Source organism: Bubalus bubalis, chromosome 9, assembly GCF_019923935.1.
Source record: "Bubalus bubalis isolate 160015118507 breed Murrah chromosome 9, NDDB_SH_1, whole genome shotgun sequence".
NCBI classification, from domain to species: Eukaryota; Metazoa; Chordata; class Mammalia; order Artiodactyla; family Bovidae; genus Bubalus; species Bubalus bubalis.
The window spans coordinates 62,588,662-62,608,697 of NC_059165.1; the positions used below are offsets into that span (position 1 = coordinate 62,588,662).

Below are 20,036 nucleotides of genomic sequence, written 5' to 3' on the forward strand. Positions count from 1 at the left end.
AATGGTGCTTTCATTCCCTACAGCTCCATCTGATAGGGCATTTAATAATGATAATGGGCTTCCCTGGTAACTCAGTGGTAAAGAATTCACTTTGCCAATGCAAGGGATGTGGGTTCAATCCTTGGATCAAGACGATCTCCTTGAGAAGGAAATGGGAACCCACTGCAGTATTCTTGCCTGGGAAATCCCGTGGACAGAGGAGCCTGGCTGGCTACAGCCCACAGGGTCACAAAGAGTAAGACACGATACAGTGACGAAACAATAATAATGGGAATGGCATTTTGATTGCTCCCTTTTTTCCAGGCGTTGTACTGAGTCATTGACATACATGAGCCATTTTAATCCTCATACTGTCCGCTTGAAGGAGATACTATTCCTTGCCCTCCCACCCCCAACACATTACAGATAAGGAAACTGAGACTTACAGGGTGAAATACCCTGCTGCGACGGCACAGTGAGTGGCAGAGCTGAGGTTTGGACTTGTATTTTCTGACTCTGGAGCCCAACTAAGCCCCTCGCAGGATGGCCCAAGCAAAGTGTGTCAAGGGCACAGTACCCACCTGGCTTGCCTGTCCACCACCCAGCCCTGGCCCCTCGGCCGGGGATGTGGCTCCCAACGGTTTGCTGGGAAAGCAGCTCCTCTAAGAGAGGAAGGGCAGCCGTAACTGCAGGCCTTGATTTTGGTGGTTTATGATATGAAGACAGGGCTCTTTCCATGGACATAAGCCATCCTAATAGCGCCATTTATCATTATGACAAAGGTTAGGCTAGGGAGATGCCGGAGCTGGAATGAAAGAGTAGAATTCTGATGATTTTAGCAGCTGAAAGTGACATCACCTCAGAGCCGCTGTCGCATGGCAAATTGAAAGCTGGACTGAAATTGCTTTAAAACATATCCAGAGATGCTTTTCCACAGCTGTGATGAAGCCGTTTGGTTGTGTTTGCTTCTATCTAGACTACTCTCTGAGTCGTCTGTTCGTCCTCCTCCTTGGAGGATGCTCATCAGCCCCGGAGGCATCTGAGGCTCTGGGTGCTGAGTGGGGACACCTGTGATCTGCCACCCTCCTCAGGGGGCTGGAGGAACTGACAGAGTCAGTTTCTCATTGTCTTTCTAGTGTGTGGTCAATATCTCTTCAGCACAGGGAGCTCAGTGCTCCATGTTGGCTTGGGTGGGTGGGATGGGGGATGAGAAGGTGGGAGGGAGGTTCAAGAGGGAGGAGATATATGTAGACCTATAGTTGATTCACTGCACTATACGGCAGAAACTGGCACAACCTTGTAAAGCAATTATATTCCAATTAAAAAAAAATAAGTCATGTGTTTACTACATTTTTAGTGGCCACGTTGCTTTCTCCTGTCCATCTGGTGGGTGACCCTAGGTTTTTGGAACTGTCTCCTGCCTGCTGTCAGTGAGCTGGACTCAATGAGGGTGCTAGCCAGGGGACCTGGGGATGCGCGGGACTGTTTGACCAGCCCTCTTTTACTTGGCCTTTATCCAGGTAACCTGGAGGAGAAAGATCCCTGGAAACTGGAGCGACAGTTACTTATGCCCTCTTTTTTTCATCCTCAGGCAAAAGAAGGGGACAGTGGTCCACAAGCACTGGGTCGGACCTTCGAATCTGGTCAAGTGCAAGCCCTGCCCTGTGGCACAGTCAGCCATGGTCTGTGGCTCCGATGGCCACACCTATACATCCAAGGTCAGTTTTCTTCATTGTCTTTTTTTTTCTTGTCATCAAGAAGTACTCTGTGTCTGCTTGTTCTGACAAGGCTCTCTGGGTGGAAATGGGACCCTGTGAATCTTGGTGGATGTGAGGTCTTGCCTTTGATAAGGTTCCACAGGAATAGACTCTTTGACTGAAGAGATGAGATAAAATCATTATGATCTATGTAACTGGAGTGTTCAAGGGCTAAGGGGAAGAAGGGTGATTCCAAGAGTGGCCTGTGATCCTGAAGTGAATCTAGACCAGCTTCCTGGAGGAGATGAGGGAGTAAACTGTTCAAAAGATGTGAGTCATTCAACCTAGCTGATGGGTAGCCAAGATATGAGGGAGACCCAAGAGGGGGACACCACGTCTTAGGGACGGCAAGGTGAAAGGAAGGCGAGTGATGTCAGCACATGTTTAAGCAGCATTTATTGTGTATCTAGAATGTGTCTAGTGTGACACCAGACCCGGGGCTAGAGGGTCTGCTGTTCCTTTCGCTGGGGACTTCAGGCCTTGCAGTCTAATGGGAGGGGGCTTGCTAGTATGGAGACCGGTCATTTTAACTCAAACCGATGAAGAGAAAATGATTTTATAGAAAAAGAAACTAGGGATAAAGTGGGTCTGTTTATTCTTATTGGAGTAATGAGGAAAAGAATAGGAGCTTTTCATCTGGGCTCTAATAAAAGGAATTCGAGGCAGAGGGGCAGGGATCACCAGGGTGAAGGAGGGAGATTTTGTTCTTGCAATTCCAAATAGTCTCCTTGGGTGAAGGTTGTCCATCTGTGTTTGGGAATGGACATTTCACTGGGTTAATGAATGGAAGAAAAATAAACCACAAAATTGATAAGGGTTTACCTATCTGTTCTCTTTTTCAACAAATATAATTCAATACCCTCCTTAATGCTACGTGTGAAGAGTTGTGTGCAGGAGTCTCAGGAACTTTCTATGAGACGTGGATGGGGGGCAAGGAGTGAGGCTCTGACCCTCCCATCCCCTCTAGCCACAGCTGTCCCACTTTTATCTCCTTGTTTCCTGTGGAAGGTTCATTTGCAGAATAGAGTCGGGGCTGACAAGAGTCACAGATGGTGACTCCTTGGATGTTGGTGGCCACGTTGCCGTGTGGTCCCTGGGCTTGGGCTGTTATGCTGGTCCCACCTCTGTCCATTCCCCACTGCATGGTGCGTGGCTTCCATTCTCTGTGGTCCCCTCACCATCTGATCTTTACACCATGGAGATGTCACAGGCTGGGGGTCCCCTCTGCTGTCCTTGGAAGCTTATTTGGATTACGGTGAGGCTGTGCCAGGCTTTTCTACTGACTCTTCTTGATGTGAGTCATGTCTTTTTATTCACTGAAAGTAGACTTTTATCCTCTCCATTTTTCACATTTTTCTCACCAAAGGGAATATATGTAACAAAGCGGGAAGCTGGAACGTTTGTCTTGCTTGGACCCAGACCTGTGTAATCTGCTTTAGGAGCTCAGAGCCGTCATTACTGCTTGGTAGTCATTCCTTTGTTCTTTCAGGAGGTTTCGCTGGAGCCCTTCCTATGCACCAGGCTCTGTGCTGGGTGCTTGGGAACGTATGATGGAGTGGAAAGAAGCATGTTGGTTCTTCCTCCCGACCTAAGTCTGTAATCCTTACCCCCCACCCTCCAACCTGAGACATGCTGTGTGAATTACAGCTTCTCTGCCCAGGATCATGGCCGAGAACTTCCTGGCCAGATAGCCCAGCCCAACCTGGCTAAGTATGCCCACCTTCCCCTATACCCTACTCCCCTGACCCTGAAGGAACCAGAAAAATGTTCTAGATAGAAAAGATAGCATGGGCCAAGGCCCTAAGGCAGGATGATGAATTCGAAGAACTGAGAGTATGCCCTGATGGTGGCTCTGACCATAAGGGGAGAGGCACAGGGGAGGAGGAAACAGGATGTGAGAATGGTCCAGGAGGAGACCTTCAGTCAAAGCTAGGAAGGTGAGCAGGTGGCTGGGCTGTGCCAAGCTTATGGGACACTTGTTACTGTAAGTACCTTCTTGCCCATGTCTTTCTTAAGAGTGTGTAGTCCTAGAGGCAGAAACAATGCCCATCTGCCTTCACTAGGCACAGGACACACAGTGGGTGCTCAGTATCATGGACGAGAGAGAGGAGCCCTTGCAGATTCCCACTGAGAAGGAATGGCGAGATTCCAGTTTGTGCAGCCCTTCCCAAATTTTAGTGATTGGGTTCCAGAGAGCTCGGTAACTGAGAGAAATCAGCCATCCCCATGCTGGGCCAAGTTGCTTAGCTAAACATCCACCCAGGGGCCCTGGCAGAGAGGGGCTCCTTGCAACGAGTCTGTCTTTGTGAAGCTCCAGTTTGTGCTGTTCAGTTATTCCCTCCAGCTCCGGAGTGAACTGTCTGATCCTGGCGTCTGCGATTGGAGACGAGCCATGAAGTGTCAGTGAGTGATCAGGGGTTGTTTGGGCAGGTGGTACATTGCACATCAGACTCCAGCAACACCCTGCCTGCTCGCCTCTGTCTCTTATTCGCAGGAGGAGCTTCAAGTGCTTTTAGCTCCCTGTGACCCTTGAGCTACAAGGAGCAGTCGTAACCTGTCAGATGTGGCTTGAAATGCTGTCAGTTGCCCAGGGAATATCTCTGCAAATGTTTGCTGGTCAGGGCCCCCCTGCAGTTTGGGCAGGAAAGTTGGCTTTTTGTGTTAGAGAAGGTTGCTTGCTTACAGGTAGTGATAAATAGCTTGTTTGAGAGGCAGGATCAGAATTTGGAAGGCTCCTTTGAATCAAGAATGATTCCTCAAAAGAGAAATGGCTTCCAGAGTCTGCTGGGCAGAGCCCCAAAGCCTGCCCCAGCTCCAGCCCCAGCCTGTTATTCCTCTAGTGCCCCTGAATTCCTGCACCTGCCTCAGTCCTGCTTCCCAGACCTGGTCAGCTGTCTTTTCTTGGAGCAAAAGCCTTCTTATCAGAAGTTGTAGTATCCTTCTCCCCATCCTCGGTGTAGGGTAGCCTGAGGCCCAAAGAGTCAAACGCAGTGGCAGAGTTTGATTCTCAAGCTTCCTGCCTGTTATATGTAATCACACAATTCTAATCAAGTTAAAACAGAGGGGAGGGACTCGTGGAGGGCCATCATTGCAATGAAAAAATGGTGTGTGTGCATGCTAAGTCGCTTCAGTCGTGTCTGACTCCCTATGACTCTATGGGCTGTAGCCTGCCAGACTCCTCTGTCCATTGGATTCTCCAAGCAAGAATACTGGAGTGTGTTGCCATGCCCTCCTCCAGGGGACCTTCCTAACCCAGGGTTCAAACCCGAGTCTCTTACGTCTCCTGCATTGGCAGGCAGGTTCTTTACCACTAGCACCACCTGGGAAGCCCAGGAAAATGGTGTGGACATTGGTTTTGACATTAGTTTCCTAGTTTTCTATCTTAACTTCTAGAAAGTTGAAATTGTCTTTTTCCAAAAGAAATGAATAAAATGCTGAAGGTGTGCATTGACTGCCCAAGACCTCTGAAGCCAAGACCAATTCTAAACCCTTGTGGTGTACAATTAAACTTCCTTTCAGGGGAGATATTTCAGACTGGTCAGGTTCACTTATTGGAGTGCTTTAGTTATTGCTCCTATATCCACAACTACTTCTCTACTGAGGTTCAAGTAGTCACATTTTAGTCTCCCAGACAAAGCTGTCACAGGACCGCCAATAGACGGGCACTTAATAGAGTGAATGTGTTGACTATTAGTGAACAAATGACTTCCCATCCCCTGGAGTTATGACCTTTTTGAGGTCATTGGGGTCAAGAAACAAAGGACAGAGGAGTCCAGGATGCATGTATAACTAGAAGTGATTTTATGTCATAAATCAAATTCACGAAAAATTTGGCAAAAATGTATTACAACCCAGTCCCACCACCATCAAGGAAATCTGTAAGAAACCGTCACAGTCCTCCAGGGGAAGTGCTAACCCTTTCACAGATGGATCAGAAGTCTGGGGCGTGCCGTCAGGAGCAGGGGATGGACAGAGACTGCAGGAGCAGGGGGAGGACAGAGGGTGTCAGCTCTGTCCTCTTGGTGTTTGTCTTCAGGTTCCATCGAACAAACTTTCTTTCTGCTCTGGACTCTGAACGATCAGGAGCTCCTAGGACAGAGGGAGATAGATTTAGAACCTCTGTCTGTAGCAGGGCTCTTTCAGTGACCTGGCACCAGGGATGCTACTCAGAGCTCTGTGATTCCCCCAGGATCAAAGATAAAATCTGCAAGAAGGCAGAGAGTCTGGAGATGAAGGGATATAAGATATTACATGACAATAAATGACTCTGTATTCAGACTCTATAAAGCACAACCCACAACAGATAAGTGACAGAAACCGATGGGAACAGGCAAGCGGAGGTCTGGCATGGTAGAGCACAGTGGAGACCCTGCCCCTCGATGTGGCTTCTAGGCAGTAAGGATGACCCTCATCATTTAACTTGCCCTGAGGTCCTGGTGAGGAAAACTGAAGCAGTCCAGAAATTTGGTAAGTGTTTGGTGAATTCTTTCTTACTGTCGTACATTATGCTAAATGCTGGGGATGATGCAAAAGACAAAGCCCTGTTTTCACAGAATTCACAAGGAAGGTAGGTTACGGAGCAGTCTCCTTTCATTAAACTAGGTGTTCAGATAAGGGATGTTTGGGGTGCTGCGGGACACGGAACAGAGCCACCTCAACCAGTTTGGAGGTGTGAGTAGTCTTCTTAGAGGGAAGCAATGGTTCACTGAGATCTTAAACCTGGAAGGAGTCACCCAGAGTACAGATGGAGGTGGGAGATATAGAGAGCTCATTTCATCAGAGTAAAAAGGGAAATGAAGAGATGAAACACAGCAAGAACCCCCTTGAAGCACTGCTGTGGTGTGTCACGCTTGCACGGAGATAGTGGGTTAACTACCTACAGAAATGAGGCTAGAAAACTATCAGGGACCACTTTTCCAGGGCATTGAAGGCCAAATGAGAGGGGTGGGATTTCACCCTAAGAACCCTGGTGGTCTTACTAAGGATCTATATTTTGCCTACACTTACCCTGGCTGTACACCAGGAGTGGTCAGGGCAGGACTGGACTTGTATGGTGGTTGCAGAGCGGGATAGAATGCAGTCAGAAGAGGCATTTAGGAAGTCATAGCTGGACTTGGTGACTGTCTCAGTTTCAAATATAGAAAGTCATTTTAGCTTTGAGCTCAACAGAAGGACGTCTTCACCATCTGGGTCCCGGTGGGACTTGCAGTTGCTCTTACCAATGGCTCCGTGGCCTCAGCCTAAACCAGAGGGAGCCTGGCATCTGTGAGTGCCTTGCCTTTCTCTGCTGTTAAATGCACAGAAAGATGAAAACTCCTGGGTTCCTGGCTGCTAACTTGTAATTTTACCTGTAAGAGGGGAAGCGTCACTGCGGCTGAGCAAGTCTAGCTAGCCCCGGCTTCAGGTGGACAGTCTCAGCTCTTCCTCCTTCTGGAGGGGAGAGGTCTTTGGGAAAAGTGTGAGCAGATGTGGAACAATGCTGGGGTCCTGGGAACTCAGAAGGGAGCTGGGGTGGAGTTCCCCATGGCTCCATGTTCTAGCCCTGCTGACTCTCTCCTGGCTGCGCCTTTTTTACAATTTGTTTTTATTGATTTATTTTCGACCACATCATGTGGGATACAGGATCTTAGTTTCTGGACCAGGGATCAAACCCGTGCCCCCTGCAATGAAAACGTGCATTCTTAACCACTGAACTGCTAGGGAAGTCCCCTCCCTGGTCAGACCTCTTTTAATAGGATTTCCTTGATGCCTCTCTATTTTTATACCTACGTGACCAGAGCTCAGCTGTCAGGGCTGGGCCTGCTTATATTGAGGCAGAAGCCGTATGGAGGAAGGAGAGGGTTCTTGGCTTGCCCCTGGGAACCTTGTTCCCTGGCATCAGCCTGGCTGTTGGGATTGGGGAAACAAGCAGGCAAACAGTCCTCTGCTCTGCCCCTCCCCTCCCAACAACATTTATTCATTAACTGCTGTGAAACAATTAGCAAATGGCTCCTTTCTATCTGGATGCAGGAGAGAGATGCCCAGTTAGGAAGCACTGTGGAGGAGGACGGTTCTCCTCTGTTCTGAGAATGGGCACGTGAAGGAGGGGGAAAGAGAACTTGCCTTACAGGCTTGGCATTTCTTTCAACATATTGTCGCTGAGGATTATATTATTTTCAGAGTCATCTTAATAGTTTCCAATGATTGCTACCAAGTAAAGGTCATGTTTGAAGTTCTTGGCAAATGGAGTCTCTGTTGGCCGGCATTTCTCATGAACAGTCTGTTCTGAGGGTTAGCATGAATCCAGGCCTGAATCTATGAGCCTTCTCAAGATAGCATCAGGCTCAGTGTGTCTTCTTAGTCTCCTGCAGACTTCTGTGGCCCTGCGTCCACGACAGGCATGGGTGGTTTTTATATGCAGTTCCGCTGCTTTTTGGCTGCGTTGATGCTGTCAATGTTCTCAGGGATATTTTTAGATAGCCCTGTCTCTGTAGAACTTGCTGGGTGAGAATTGTCTTCACTTGCAAATGGCTCCTTGGTGAGGGCCTCACTTTTTAAAAAATTAATTGTTATTGGCGTATAGAGTTGCTTTACAGTGTTTTGCTAGTTTCTGCTGTACAGCAAAGCCAATCAGCTAGATGTATACATATATCTCTTTTTTTGCATTTCCTTCCCATTAGGTCACCACAGAGCACTGAGTGAAGTTCCTTGTACTATAGAGTAGGTTCTCATTAGTTATCTGTTTTATACGTACTGTTGATAGTGTATATATATGTCAATCCCAGTCTCTCAGTTCATCCCACCTCCCTCCTCCTTGGTATCCATACATTTGTTTCCTATATCTGTGTCTCTATTTCTGCTTTGCAAATAAGATCATCTATGCCATTTTTCTAGATTCCACATATGCACGTTAATATACAATATTTTTCTCTGACTGACTTTGCAGAAGAGAAGATGATTGGACAATGAGGTGGAAGACCTGCCTTTGCACATTTTGTGCAGGAGGAAACTGGAGCACCATGGTGGTGGTCATGGTCCCAGGAACAAGCGGTATAGCAGCAATTAGGCAGGACATTGCATGCAGCCATGTATCCAGCCCTGTAGGGGAACTAAGAACTAAGAACTACCCGACCCCATCCCTACCTGCTCTCAGGTGGTCATGGGAGGAGAGGGTTGGATCATGTGCCTCTAGACCACGTGGACATCAAAGGTCTGATGAGGGAGTCGGGTCAGGTTTCACTATTAATATTTTACTTTTATGTAGCTTAGAAAAAAGCTAACATGAGAAGTGTTATGTCTTTGGAGACATACTTAGTGGCAGCTAACCAACTCTAAGCAAGTTTGTTGTATACATTAACCAGCTTGAAGTTTGGGGACAAGTCCTCCATGGCAGATACCCCAACTTTGCTTTTACCCCCACCACACCCTGAGGTCTTGTTGATTTTCATCATCCTTTCTTCAGTCTGAGGGTGCTGAACCTCACTGAACAATGAGAAGTTAGTGTTTGTAGTATGAAAACCCTCAACTATTAGTTCTTGCCCTTGTTTGGCTATCATTCCCTCTTCTCTTTCATGAGGTTTTGGGAAGGAACAGGAATAAATAATATATAAGATATTTATTGTATATTAGGATATATGTTCTGGCTGCTATAGCAAACGTCCAAATGGAACAGAATCTTAAAAGGGATACAGTTTTACTTTTCTCTCTTGGAAACATTCTGAAGATAAGCAGCCTGGGGCCAACATGCTGCCTCTAGACTGTCAATCAATGACCAGCATCCTTTACTTTATTGTTTTGTCATCCTCAGCAGTTGGAACTGTTGAGCTTCTGGATTCAAATGGCTGCTGTGTCCAGCCAGTTAGGAGGAAAGAGAGGAAGCAAGGTCTGTAAGTCACTAAGGTCCCTTCTGCTCACATCCTGCTGGCCATAACTTAATCATAAGACTATGCCAAGCTGCAGGGGAGGCTGGGAAACGAGGGTTTTTTTCTGGGCAGCTCTATGCTGCTGCTGCTAAGTCGCTTCAGTCATGTCCAACTCTGTGCGACCCCATAGACAGCAGCCCACCAGGCTCCGCTGTCCCTGGGATTCTCCAGGCAAGAACACTGGAGTGGGTTGCCATTGCCTTCTCCAGGGCAGCTCTAAACCCAGCTAAAATTTGAGAGTGGTATTATTAAAAAGAAGAATGGAGTGTATACTGGAGTAATCTAGAAGCCTCTACCCTAGTATTATTTTAAATAGTAACAACAGTGGCAATAACAGCAAAACAACAGTACTTAATTATTGAACATATATTAGATACTCTGATATTGTACTAAGTGCTGTAGTATTCTATTTTCTCCATTATTCCATCTAATTCTCACAATAAACTTTTGTGGTCGAGACCACTAGCAGTCTCAAAGAGGAGAAAACTGAACTTTAAAACTTTGTCCAAGGTCAGCACAGCTCTTGGCAGCAGAGTAGATATTTGAACCATGGTCTGTCTGATTCTTGAGTGACAGTCTTTACTTCTACGAGTTAAACGCCATCTGAAAAGTAATATAAAATACCAGCTGTATCATCAGGACGCTTTTGATTTCAAGTGACAGAAACATAACTCAAACTTAGCTTCATCAAAAAATGAAGATTTACTGGCATTCAAGGCTAGAAAGTATACGGGGGTAGGCAGACCTCAGAGAAAGAAGCGGAAATTCAGTGTTGACAACACTGCCTTTCCTTCTTTCTCATCTTTGTCCGTCTCTGCTTGGCTTCATTCTGCCGAGAAGCTTTCTCCCCTTGGCAAGAAATATAGATTTTGACAGCCCCAGATTTATTTGCTTCTAGCCTAGAAAATGCAAAGAAATTTGCCAATATCTGTGTCTCAATCCCAGGAAAGGATTCCAATCAGCTGTTTTTGAACTGTGTATCCATCCTTTAATTAAATACTATGGTCACGTGACCCTCTTAACTCTACCCTTCACTTTGATCAAGTGTAGTGTGTGTGTGTGTGTTTTTTAACCAGAAAAAAAGAGGGAAAGAGTATTTACTGGACTGAATAAAAATTTTAAAGTAGTTATTGTATAATCACCTTTTAAAATATTGAATATTATTAAATATTTGTGTCATTACAGGCCTTAGCTAAATGACACTAGCTTGAGCATATCAGAATGTGTTAAGGTGTACTGTGTTTCTAGGAGGGGCTTCTCTGGTGGCTCACTGGTAAAGAATCTGCCTGCAATGCAGGAGCCACTGGAGACACAATTCAATCCCTGGGTTGGAAAGATCTCCTGGAGGAGGGCGTGGCAGCCCATGCAAGTATTCTTGCTTGGAGAATGCCATGGACAGAGAAGCCTGGTGATCTACAGTCCATGGGGTCGCAAAGAATCGGACACGACTGAAATGACTTGGCCCACACGTGTTTCTAGAAATGGTAGACAAAAAGGAACATATAATACAGGTCCATACCAGACATGTTAGTTATCTAGTTGAAGAGGAATTTCATCTAAAATAAAATAGATTCAGCACCATTTTGATTCAGAAATCTTTTAAACCATTTGGCCTAGCGTTGTAATATTTCCTTCTAATCATGAGGTACACCTATCCTCAGTTGTATTAAGCTTTTATTTCTTTTTGGAACATGCCAAAATAAGTCTTTTTGGCTCCTAAGGATAAACTTTCAGGCAAAATGGTTATCGTGACATTTTCAGAAAGCACAGATGTTCAGACACCATCCATGGTGAAAATGCATCCTCAGAATTTACATGGTCTGCTTCAACATGCAGATTAGCTATGAAGTTATAGCAGAAGGAAGCAATGCAACTAATTATTTTACCACTTATTTCTATGCTGTATATGCAAACATGTGTTTAACCAAGATTTGAAGAATTGGTTTTCATTTCTTCTTCTCAAATGCCCTGAATAGAATGCCATGTAATTAGTCAGTGCTTTTGTTAAAAACACATTAGGAAGAATAACCTTCTTGTTGTCAGTTCTGTTGAATGCACAATTAAACCATTTGATAAAGCAATTACCTGAACACGATTATGAGCATCCTCACCTCAACAGGAGATGAAATTAAGGATTAGGAAAAATCGCAAAGCACATGAAATCTCTGCCAACCAATCCTTTAGAAGAGAGAAGGGTCCCTGGCCAGAATGAATATGTTAAGTGTTATAAATCTAATTAAATAATTACAAACAACTTTAATTAAGTTCATGTTCATGTTGCTTTTGTCTTTAAAAACAAGCAAACAAAATATTCCCTGTTGGCTTATTGCTCAAATGAGTACAGTCATACTTATTCATGACATTTTCCAAGAGAATATTTCAGTGCTAGATATGGATAATGCTCCTAAGGCACTTTCTATGCCCTGGGCTAGGACCTGTATGTTATGTCAGGGAATGAGGAGATATTTCAGTTCAGTTCAGTTTAGTAGCTCAGTCGTGTCCAACTCTTTGCGACCCCATGGACTGTAGCATGCCACGCCTCCTTAGCCATCACCAACTCCTGGAGTTTACTCAAACTCATGTCCATTGAGTTGTGATGCCATCCACCCATCTCATCCTCTGTTGTCCCCTTCTCCTCCTGCCTTTAATCTTTCCCACGTCAAGATCTTTTTAAATGAGTCAGTTCTTCGCATCCGTGGCCAAAGGTTGAGTTTCAGCTTCAGCATCAGTCCTTCCAATGAATCTTCAGGACTGATTTCCTTTAGGATGGACTGACTGGATCTCTTTGCAGTCCAAGGGACTCTCAAGAGTCTTCTCCAACACCACAGTTCAAAAGCATCAGTTCTTCAGCACTCAGCTTTCTTTATAGTCCAACTCTCACATCCATACATGACTACAGGAAAAACCGTAGCTTTGACTAGACAGACCTTTGTTGGTAAAGTAATGTCTCTGCTTTTTAATATGCTGTCTAGGTTGGTCATAACTTTACTTCCAAGGAGCAAGCATCTTTTAATTTCATGGCTGCAGAGGGGATCTTTAGCTGAGTTAGAATTTACTGTGAACTGATGCCATAACTGCTGGTTGAGAGATATGACTTAAATGATGCTCTCCCTTTTACCATAGTACTTTGGTGGTTTTCTCCCTTTATAAAACAAGTGGAATGTTTTTGCATCTTTATATACCATGCATAGGATAGAAGCGCTCTATCCTTTGGCCAAGGGTGGCACCTTCCTGTGATGTTGGATTCTGTCCATCAAGGTGCCCAGAATGGAAGATTTTCTGCACCAGGGAAGATCCTGTGTCCAAAAAAGCAATTTCCCCAAGTTCTTATCCAAAGGCACTAGTGATTGCTTTGAGATGCAAACCTCCCCAAAGGCGGGCTCTGAAGTGGTGACTAGGTACCATGGGAACCCAGGGACCCTGACTGGGGTGACCAGATGAAGTTCCTTATAAGGTTTTATTTGCTTTTTCCTCTCCTTATAGAGAGACCAAAAGATGATAGTAGGCTTAAGTTGGGTGGGACTCCCCAAAAGTGGTCCTGAGAAAGATCTGCTACATTTCTCATCTCTTCCACTGTTTTCTTGCTGGGAGCTCTCAAGAGCAGTCACCTGTCCTCTGTTCTATTAAGCATTTATTTGTAGCATACCACCACAGGACCCAATTCCCTGGCACCAAACAGAGCAAAATACAGGTGGAGTAGAAAGGATTCATCCTTTTGTGTGTGTGCATTTTAGCACATGTAATGGGATAGAATGGATTGAACCTCCCTCACCCATATCTTCCTCTGCCCAAAGTGGCATAAACAAAGTCCTGCGATTTTCAACTCCAGGACTCTGCCTAAGCACCATCTCCTCAGTGAAGCATCCTTGAGCCCTTCCTACTAGGATAAGCCCAAGGGGACTTTGAGGGAAATTGATGATGGACTGGGAATTAGATGTGTTAATAGAATTGTAGTTGAGTAAGGAAAACACATTTTTTTTAAAGAGATACATTGTAAAGAACATAGAGGATTTGCTTTTAAGATAATTTAAGTAAGATCAAGCAAATGTGGCAAAATCTTGGAAATTGTTGAACTGATGTTATAGCCAAATGAAAAAAAAAAAAGCACAACATAAGAGTTGCGAGTTAAGCTTTATTTTGGGCCAAATGAGGACTATAGCCTGGGAAACAGTGTCTCAGATAGTTCTGAGGAGTTGCTCCAGAGAGGTAGCAGTGAAAGTCAGTATTATATGGGTGAGTTTGGTGAAGGGGGATACATGTGATTAAGCACATATTTTGAAAGAAGGTTGCTGCTAGTCACAAGGAGTAGATGTCTCTGTTAATGATTTTAGTGCTTTTTGGGCTCATGAAATCTTCTGAACTATCTGAAGTCTTATTCTGACAGTTTTTCCCAGAGCCTAGAGGTCCTTATTCCTGATCTTCACCCTGAACCCCTTTTAGGGTGTGTTGAAGGTCAGCGACTATAGTGACTAGTGACTTCATCCTTAGAGAACCAGATGGGGAGCAACAATTTTAGTTGGCATTGTGGAGATTCAGTATACTAATTTCTCCACTTTGGCATATATTCAGTTTTTCCTAAATAAAAAAATGTACAGTCTTTGAGGGGAGAAAATATTTCCTGCTAATCTTATTATCTCCAGTGTTGAATGCTGAAAATGAACATGGGTGGAAGAAAGGGAGCTATATTTGCAGGATGGTTTTAGGAAAAGCAAAAGTGGTAAACTTGTAAAAGTATAAAAATACATATCTCATGTATTTAAATATAAAACCTAATGCTGTGTACTTCTAGGGAAAAAGGGAAACATCTTTGTGACCTTGGATTAGGCAAATATTTCTTAGATAAAAAACTAAAAGCATGATGCATAAAATAAAAAATTGATACTTTTAGAAAAACTCTGCCTTTGAAGGTCACTGTGAAGAGAATGAAAAATGAAGCCACGGCCTAAGGACAACATATCTGAAAACCATGTATCGGATACAGAACTTGTGTCCAGAATACATATATATATATATATATATATATATATAAAACTCTCAAAATTAAATAATGGAGAAACAACCCAATAAAAGTAGGCAAATATTTGGGCAGGCACTCCATCAAAGAGGTTATGGGGGTGATAAATAAGCACATAAAAAAGATCAACATTTATTATTGAAGAAGTGCAAATTACAACCACAATGAGACATCACTGCATGAGAATGTCTTTTTTTTTTAATGGTCATGTAAAGTGATGGCTGTCATGTGAAGGAACTGGAACTCTCACACGCTGCTGGTGAATTTAAAATGGTCCACCTGCTTTGGAAAACAGCAGTTTGGAAGTTTCTTTAAAAAAGAAGTACTGTCATATGATCTAGCCATTCTAACTCCAGATCTTTACCCAAGAGAAAGGAAGGAATGTGTTCACAGGAATACTGGTTCATAAATGTTCATAGTGACTTTATTTTTAATAACTGAAAAGTGCAGACAACTCACATGTCCACTCACAAGTGAATGAATGAACAACTGTGGTATATCCGTACAATTGAATACTCCCCAGAAATAAAAAGGAATGACCTGCTAATGTGTGTAACATCATGATGGAATATTAAAATAATTATGCTGCATGAAGGGCAGATAGATAATAGTGCATACTACTTGATGACATTGATATAAAACTTCAGAAAATGCATGCTAATCTATAGTGAAGAGAGCAGATCACTGGTTTCCTGTGGTAGTGGTGGGGAATAGGAGGGGCATGAAGGAACTCTGGGCAGTGATGTCAATAGATATGGTAATTACCTTGATCATGGTTTCTTGAGTGTGCATAAATTTTTATTGATCAAGTTGTACACTTTAATTATGTATAGTTTATGGTATGCCAATTATACCTAAGTACAACTGTTTAAACAGTTTTTAAAAAGATGATCAGACCTGTGGAGTGTGTCTCAAGATTAGCAAGTTTTCCCAAGTACCCACATTTGTTTCCATGTTTCTCTTTTTTGACACTGGTAGCCTTCATCATACAGAAAGATCCCACTGTGCAGCCTCTTCCAGGATGAGCAACATCAGAAGATAGCATTGGCAGTTCTCAGAGAGTTGACCCAGTGATCCAGCTTTTATATCATACTTTGCATGTTCTTCCTGAGGTCTTTTCTGCCTCTTTCTCCCAGGTAGGCAGGTTGCTTCATATTCTGAACTGTGAAGGCGGTGATGGGGATGAAGGTAGAAGGCACCCCTTGCTGAAGGCCTGTTCTGTAGCAGGCTGTGGCTGGCATGAGTCTCTCATTATTGGTCCCATGAAAACATTCACCATGGCAGATGCTTCAGGTGTTGGTGTGAAATGGTGCCAAGGTCTGTTTCCATTCATTCTGCCACTTGTAGCATGTGGCGGAATAGGTTCAGGTGTGGCTGAGTGTCTTGGTGAAATCAGGGTTGCCCTGAGTTCAGAGTGATCTTAAGGGATGGTGAGGCAGTAAAAGTGGGTGAATACCTGCACAGCATTGTAGGTTGCTGTTCAGTTGCTAAGTCATGTCTCACTCTTTTCAACCCCATGAACTGCAGCACACCAGGCTTCCCTGTCCTTCACTGTCTCCCAGAGTTTGCTCACACTCATGTCCATTGAGTCAGCAATGCCATCTGACCATCTGCTGGATCTGTCAACAGATCCAACTTGGAACCATCTGTCGTTCCCTTCTCCTCTTGCCCTCAATCTTTCCCAGAATCAGGGTCTTTTCCATTGAGTTGGCTTTTCCCATCAGGTGGCCAAAGTATTGGAGCTTCAGCTTCAGCGTCAGTCCTTCCGATGAATATTCAGGGTTGATTACCTTTAGAATTGACTGGTTTGATCTCCTTGCTGTCCAAGGGATTCTCAAGAGTCTTCTCCAGCACCATAGTTTGAAAGCATCAATTCTTCAGCACTCAGCTTTCTTTATGGTCAAGCTCTCACATCCCATAACTACTGGAAAAACCATAGCTTTGATTATACAAGTGTGGGAATGCTTTTTTTGCAGGCTCACTCCTCTACCTGACTCTCCCTGATGTCACCCCATCCTCACCCCACTAATTTATCCATCCAACCATCCAGTGCTTGCTGAGTCCCTCTTCTCTGTACAGATTGTTGATGTGGGTAGACTGAGCTGGCTGTGCTTTCTGGGGCTGGAGTAGCTTTGCTGGGATTTGGTGGGATTTCTGAGTTGGGGTTTATGTATCTCTGATACAGGGCCCTATTGGAAGTCTAAGTCACCAGCAGCTTTGGTTGCTGGCCTGACTTTCTGTGCTGGAAGGGATGGGCAGAAATGTGACCCTGGCCAAGTCTGCCAGCCATGCAAGGAGAGTAGATAAATGGGCTCAAGCCTGCCCTGGCCTGGAAAGCCCTCTACTTTAAGGAATTAAGCAAAAACAGTCCCTTTATTCACAAGGCCAGAGGCCAGGGTGTGCTCCTGCACCCCCTCCAGGAATCAGCTCATGTTTCCTGGCCTGGACATCACACCCCAGCCCCCCATGTGCACAGCTGATCATATGATCGCTGGTGTCCATACCACATTGGGTGTCTGCTCTGTGTCACCCGCTGTGACATGATGGGATCCTACTGAACTATCACACTCATCCTGTGAGACAGGCCCTTATGTTTAACCTCTTGTTGAGATAATGAAGTAGGTTGGACTCAAGTATTAATTCTTCTGTGATCCTTCAGCAACTAAAGGAGGAGTCAGGCTTCCCTGCAACATCACCCTGACAACTCGCCATGTCCAGACAGACATAATTCCCACACTGCCAAAGTCAGTACAACAGAACTGCCCAATTCAGACTCATCTCAGAGGGACTAAATTCAGTTAGAATTGGCAATAAAATTGGATTTTAATCATACATATTTTTAAAGAATTTTTTTCTTTAGCTCTTAAGAAGTACTGTGGCTGCAGCCTGAAGGGCTATTAATCCTGGCTTGGCAAATACACACAGATAATGGCTTAGGCTGGCTTGTCAATTTTTTAGCTACAGCTGTGCTGTTCTGATGGTTTATTTTCTTTCTTTCTTTTTTTAAAATTAACTTTTATTGGAGTATAGTTGCTTTACAATGTTGTGTTAGTTTCTGCTGTACAGCAAAATGAATTGGCTATATGTTTACATATATTCCCTCTTTTTAAATTTTGATTCCGTGACTCAGACAGTGAAGAATCTGCCTGTAGTGCAGAAGACCCAGGTTCAATCCCTGGGTCAGGAAGATCACCTGGAGAAGGGAATGGTCTGGAGAATTCCACGGACAGAAAAGCCTTGTGGGCTACAGTCCATGGGGTCACAAAGAGTAGGATACGACTGAATGACTACCACACACACTTCCCATTTAGGTCACCACAGAGCATTAAGTAGAGTTCCCTGTACTATATATACAGTAGGTTCTCATTAGTTATCTATTTTATAAATAGTAGTGTATATATGTCAATCCCAATCTCCCAGGTCATCCCACCCCCTATTCCCCCCTCTGGTATCCATGTTTTTTCTCTATGTCTATGTCTCTGTTTTTGCTTTGCAAATAGATTCTTCTGTGTCATTTCTTCTAGATTCCATATATAGGCATTGATATACCATACTTATTTTTCTCTTTCTGACTTACTTCACTCTGTGACAGTCTCTTGGTCCATCCATGTCTCTGCAAGTGACACAATTTTGTTCCTTTCATGGCTGAGTAATATTCCATTGTATATATGGACCTTAACCATTCCTCGGTTGATGGTGGTTTGTTTTCAAGTATCATGAGCAGCCTCCTTTCCTGAGTATTTGAGATGTCCCTTTTGTGGTTGTCTCTGTATTAATTCCTCCCCTTCAGGGGACCCTTTCTTTCCCATCCTGGGCCCAGCCCAGGATGACATCTCACAGAGCCCTGCACAGACGCTGGATGTTAATGGGGAGTGGTGGAGGCTGGATCCCCATGGGCCACAAGCTGCCCTCAGGCGCTGGCTGCCTCTGTGTGGTGTCATCCCAAGTCCCTCACTCAGAAGTGGTTGTCATGGAAACCCGCTTTCTTGTTTGTTTTCGTCTTGGGCAGCCATCATTATTTTATTACAGCCACATGGGAAGAGTGGCGAGCCCACTCGTGGAGGATGAGCCACAGGCGTGTGACTGGGCCACTTCAGGGCCACAGCAGACAGCTGGAGGCTGAGAATGGGGCAGCCCCAGGGCTCCCCGGGAGGAACCTGTCCACACCAGCCCATCATTGTGTCGCACAAAGTGCTTCTGTCACATGCAGCACTGACAGCTCCCCGAGCCTCATCTCCTTGGCGACTCCCCTCCCCCTCACTGGGGCCCACCCCCCAACCCTGACTTCTCTGTACTGTTGGGAGCTGGTCCTGTGGGGAGCCTGGGAGGGTTCCTGAGGTTACTTGGTTTTCACAGCTCACAGGTTTTCTTGACTGCATGTTTTGTAGATCCACATTTTTATCCCTGTAGCTGTCATTTTTCTTGACCTGCTTTTTCAGTCACTCAAAACAATATTACTATATTGCTTTGGAATTGCTCAGTTGTTTTTTTTTTTTTTCCTTCATAAAGTTTCCATCAACCTAGGAAGAATCATAAATAATGAGAAATTTGGAAAACCACAAACAACTCCACCCAGCCTCTCCCCAGTGGGCAAGGCCTGGCCCTTAGGACCTGGTGATAAGCCTGCAGGCAGTGACCACACTCCCTGCCTGCTGTTTGCCACTCACTGTGGAGGCTGCCCTCCCTGCCCTGGGGTGAAATGGTGTTGTCCTCTCTTTTACAGATGAAGACTGAAGCTCACGAAAAGATTTTTCCTTACCTAAGATGGCACAGCCCCAAGTGACAGGTGGATCTGAAGGAGATTTAGCCAAACCCACACAGTATGGGGGCTTCCCTGGTGGGTCAGTGGTAGAGAGTCCACCTGCAAAGCAGGAGACATAGGTTCGATTTTTGGATCTGAAAGATCTCTTGGAAGAGGAAATGGCAACTCCCTCCAGTATTCTTGCCTGGGAAATCCCATGGACAGAGGAGCCTGGTGGATTACCAAGGGGTTACAAAGAGTTGGACACAACTGAAGCGACTGAGCTTACACACTCATGAACATGGTTTTGGTCTTTGATCAGTACTTGAAGTATATGAACTACTGAACCTTCCTGGTTAACAGTAGTGGATTACAGAAACATGGTGCATTTGTAGGATGTCTTTGAGTGATTGGCTAGAACTATTCTTTGACTGACCTAGGATGTTGAACTCCTGATTGTCCTCATCCTCCAGGGCTTTCCCCTTCGGCCATCACTCTAACCTCTACCCCCTGTCTCCGCCCCAAACCAAACCATGACATTGTCTGTGACTCCTCATTTTCTATCATCCCCTCCAGCCAGTTCATTAGCAAACCTTGTCTCTCTCTTTTTTTAACTGAACAAACTTGACATGTGACATTATGTT

The 20,036-nt window shown here is 44.8% G+C and overlaps 1 protein-coding gene across 2 annotated transcripts in view; it reads left to right on the forward strand.

Moving 5' to 3' along the window:
- The window catches only part of SPOCK1 (SPARC (osteonectin), cwcv and kazal like domains proteoglycan 1), a 582,941-nt gene that overhangs the window by 406,459 nt on the left and 156,446 nt on the right, over window positions 1–20,036 (forward strand). For both annotated transcript variants that reach the window (XM_025292652.3, XM_025292653.3), the window contains one exon: window positions 1,571–1,697. In XM_025292652.3, coding sequence (XP_025148437.1) covers window positions 1,571–1,697 — 127 coding nt within the window. The remainder of the gene's footprint in view (window positions 1–1,570; window positions 1,698–20,036) is intronic.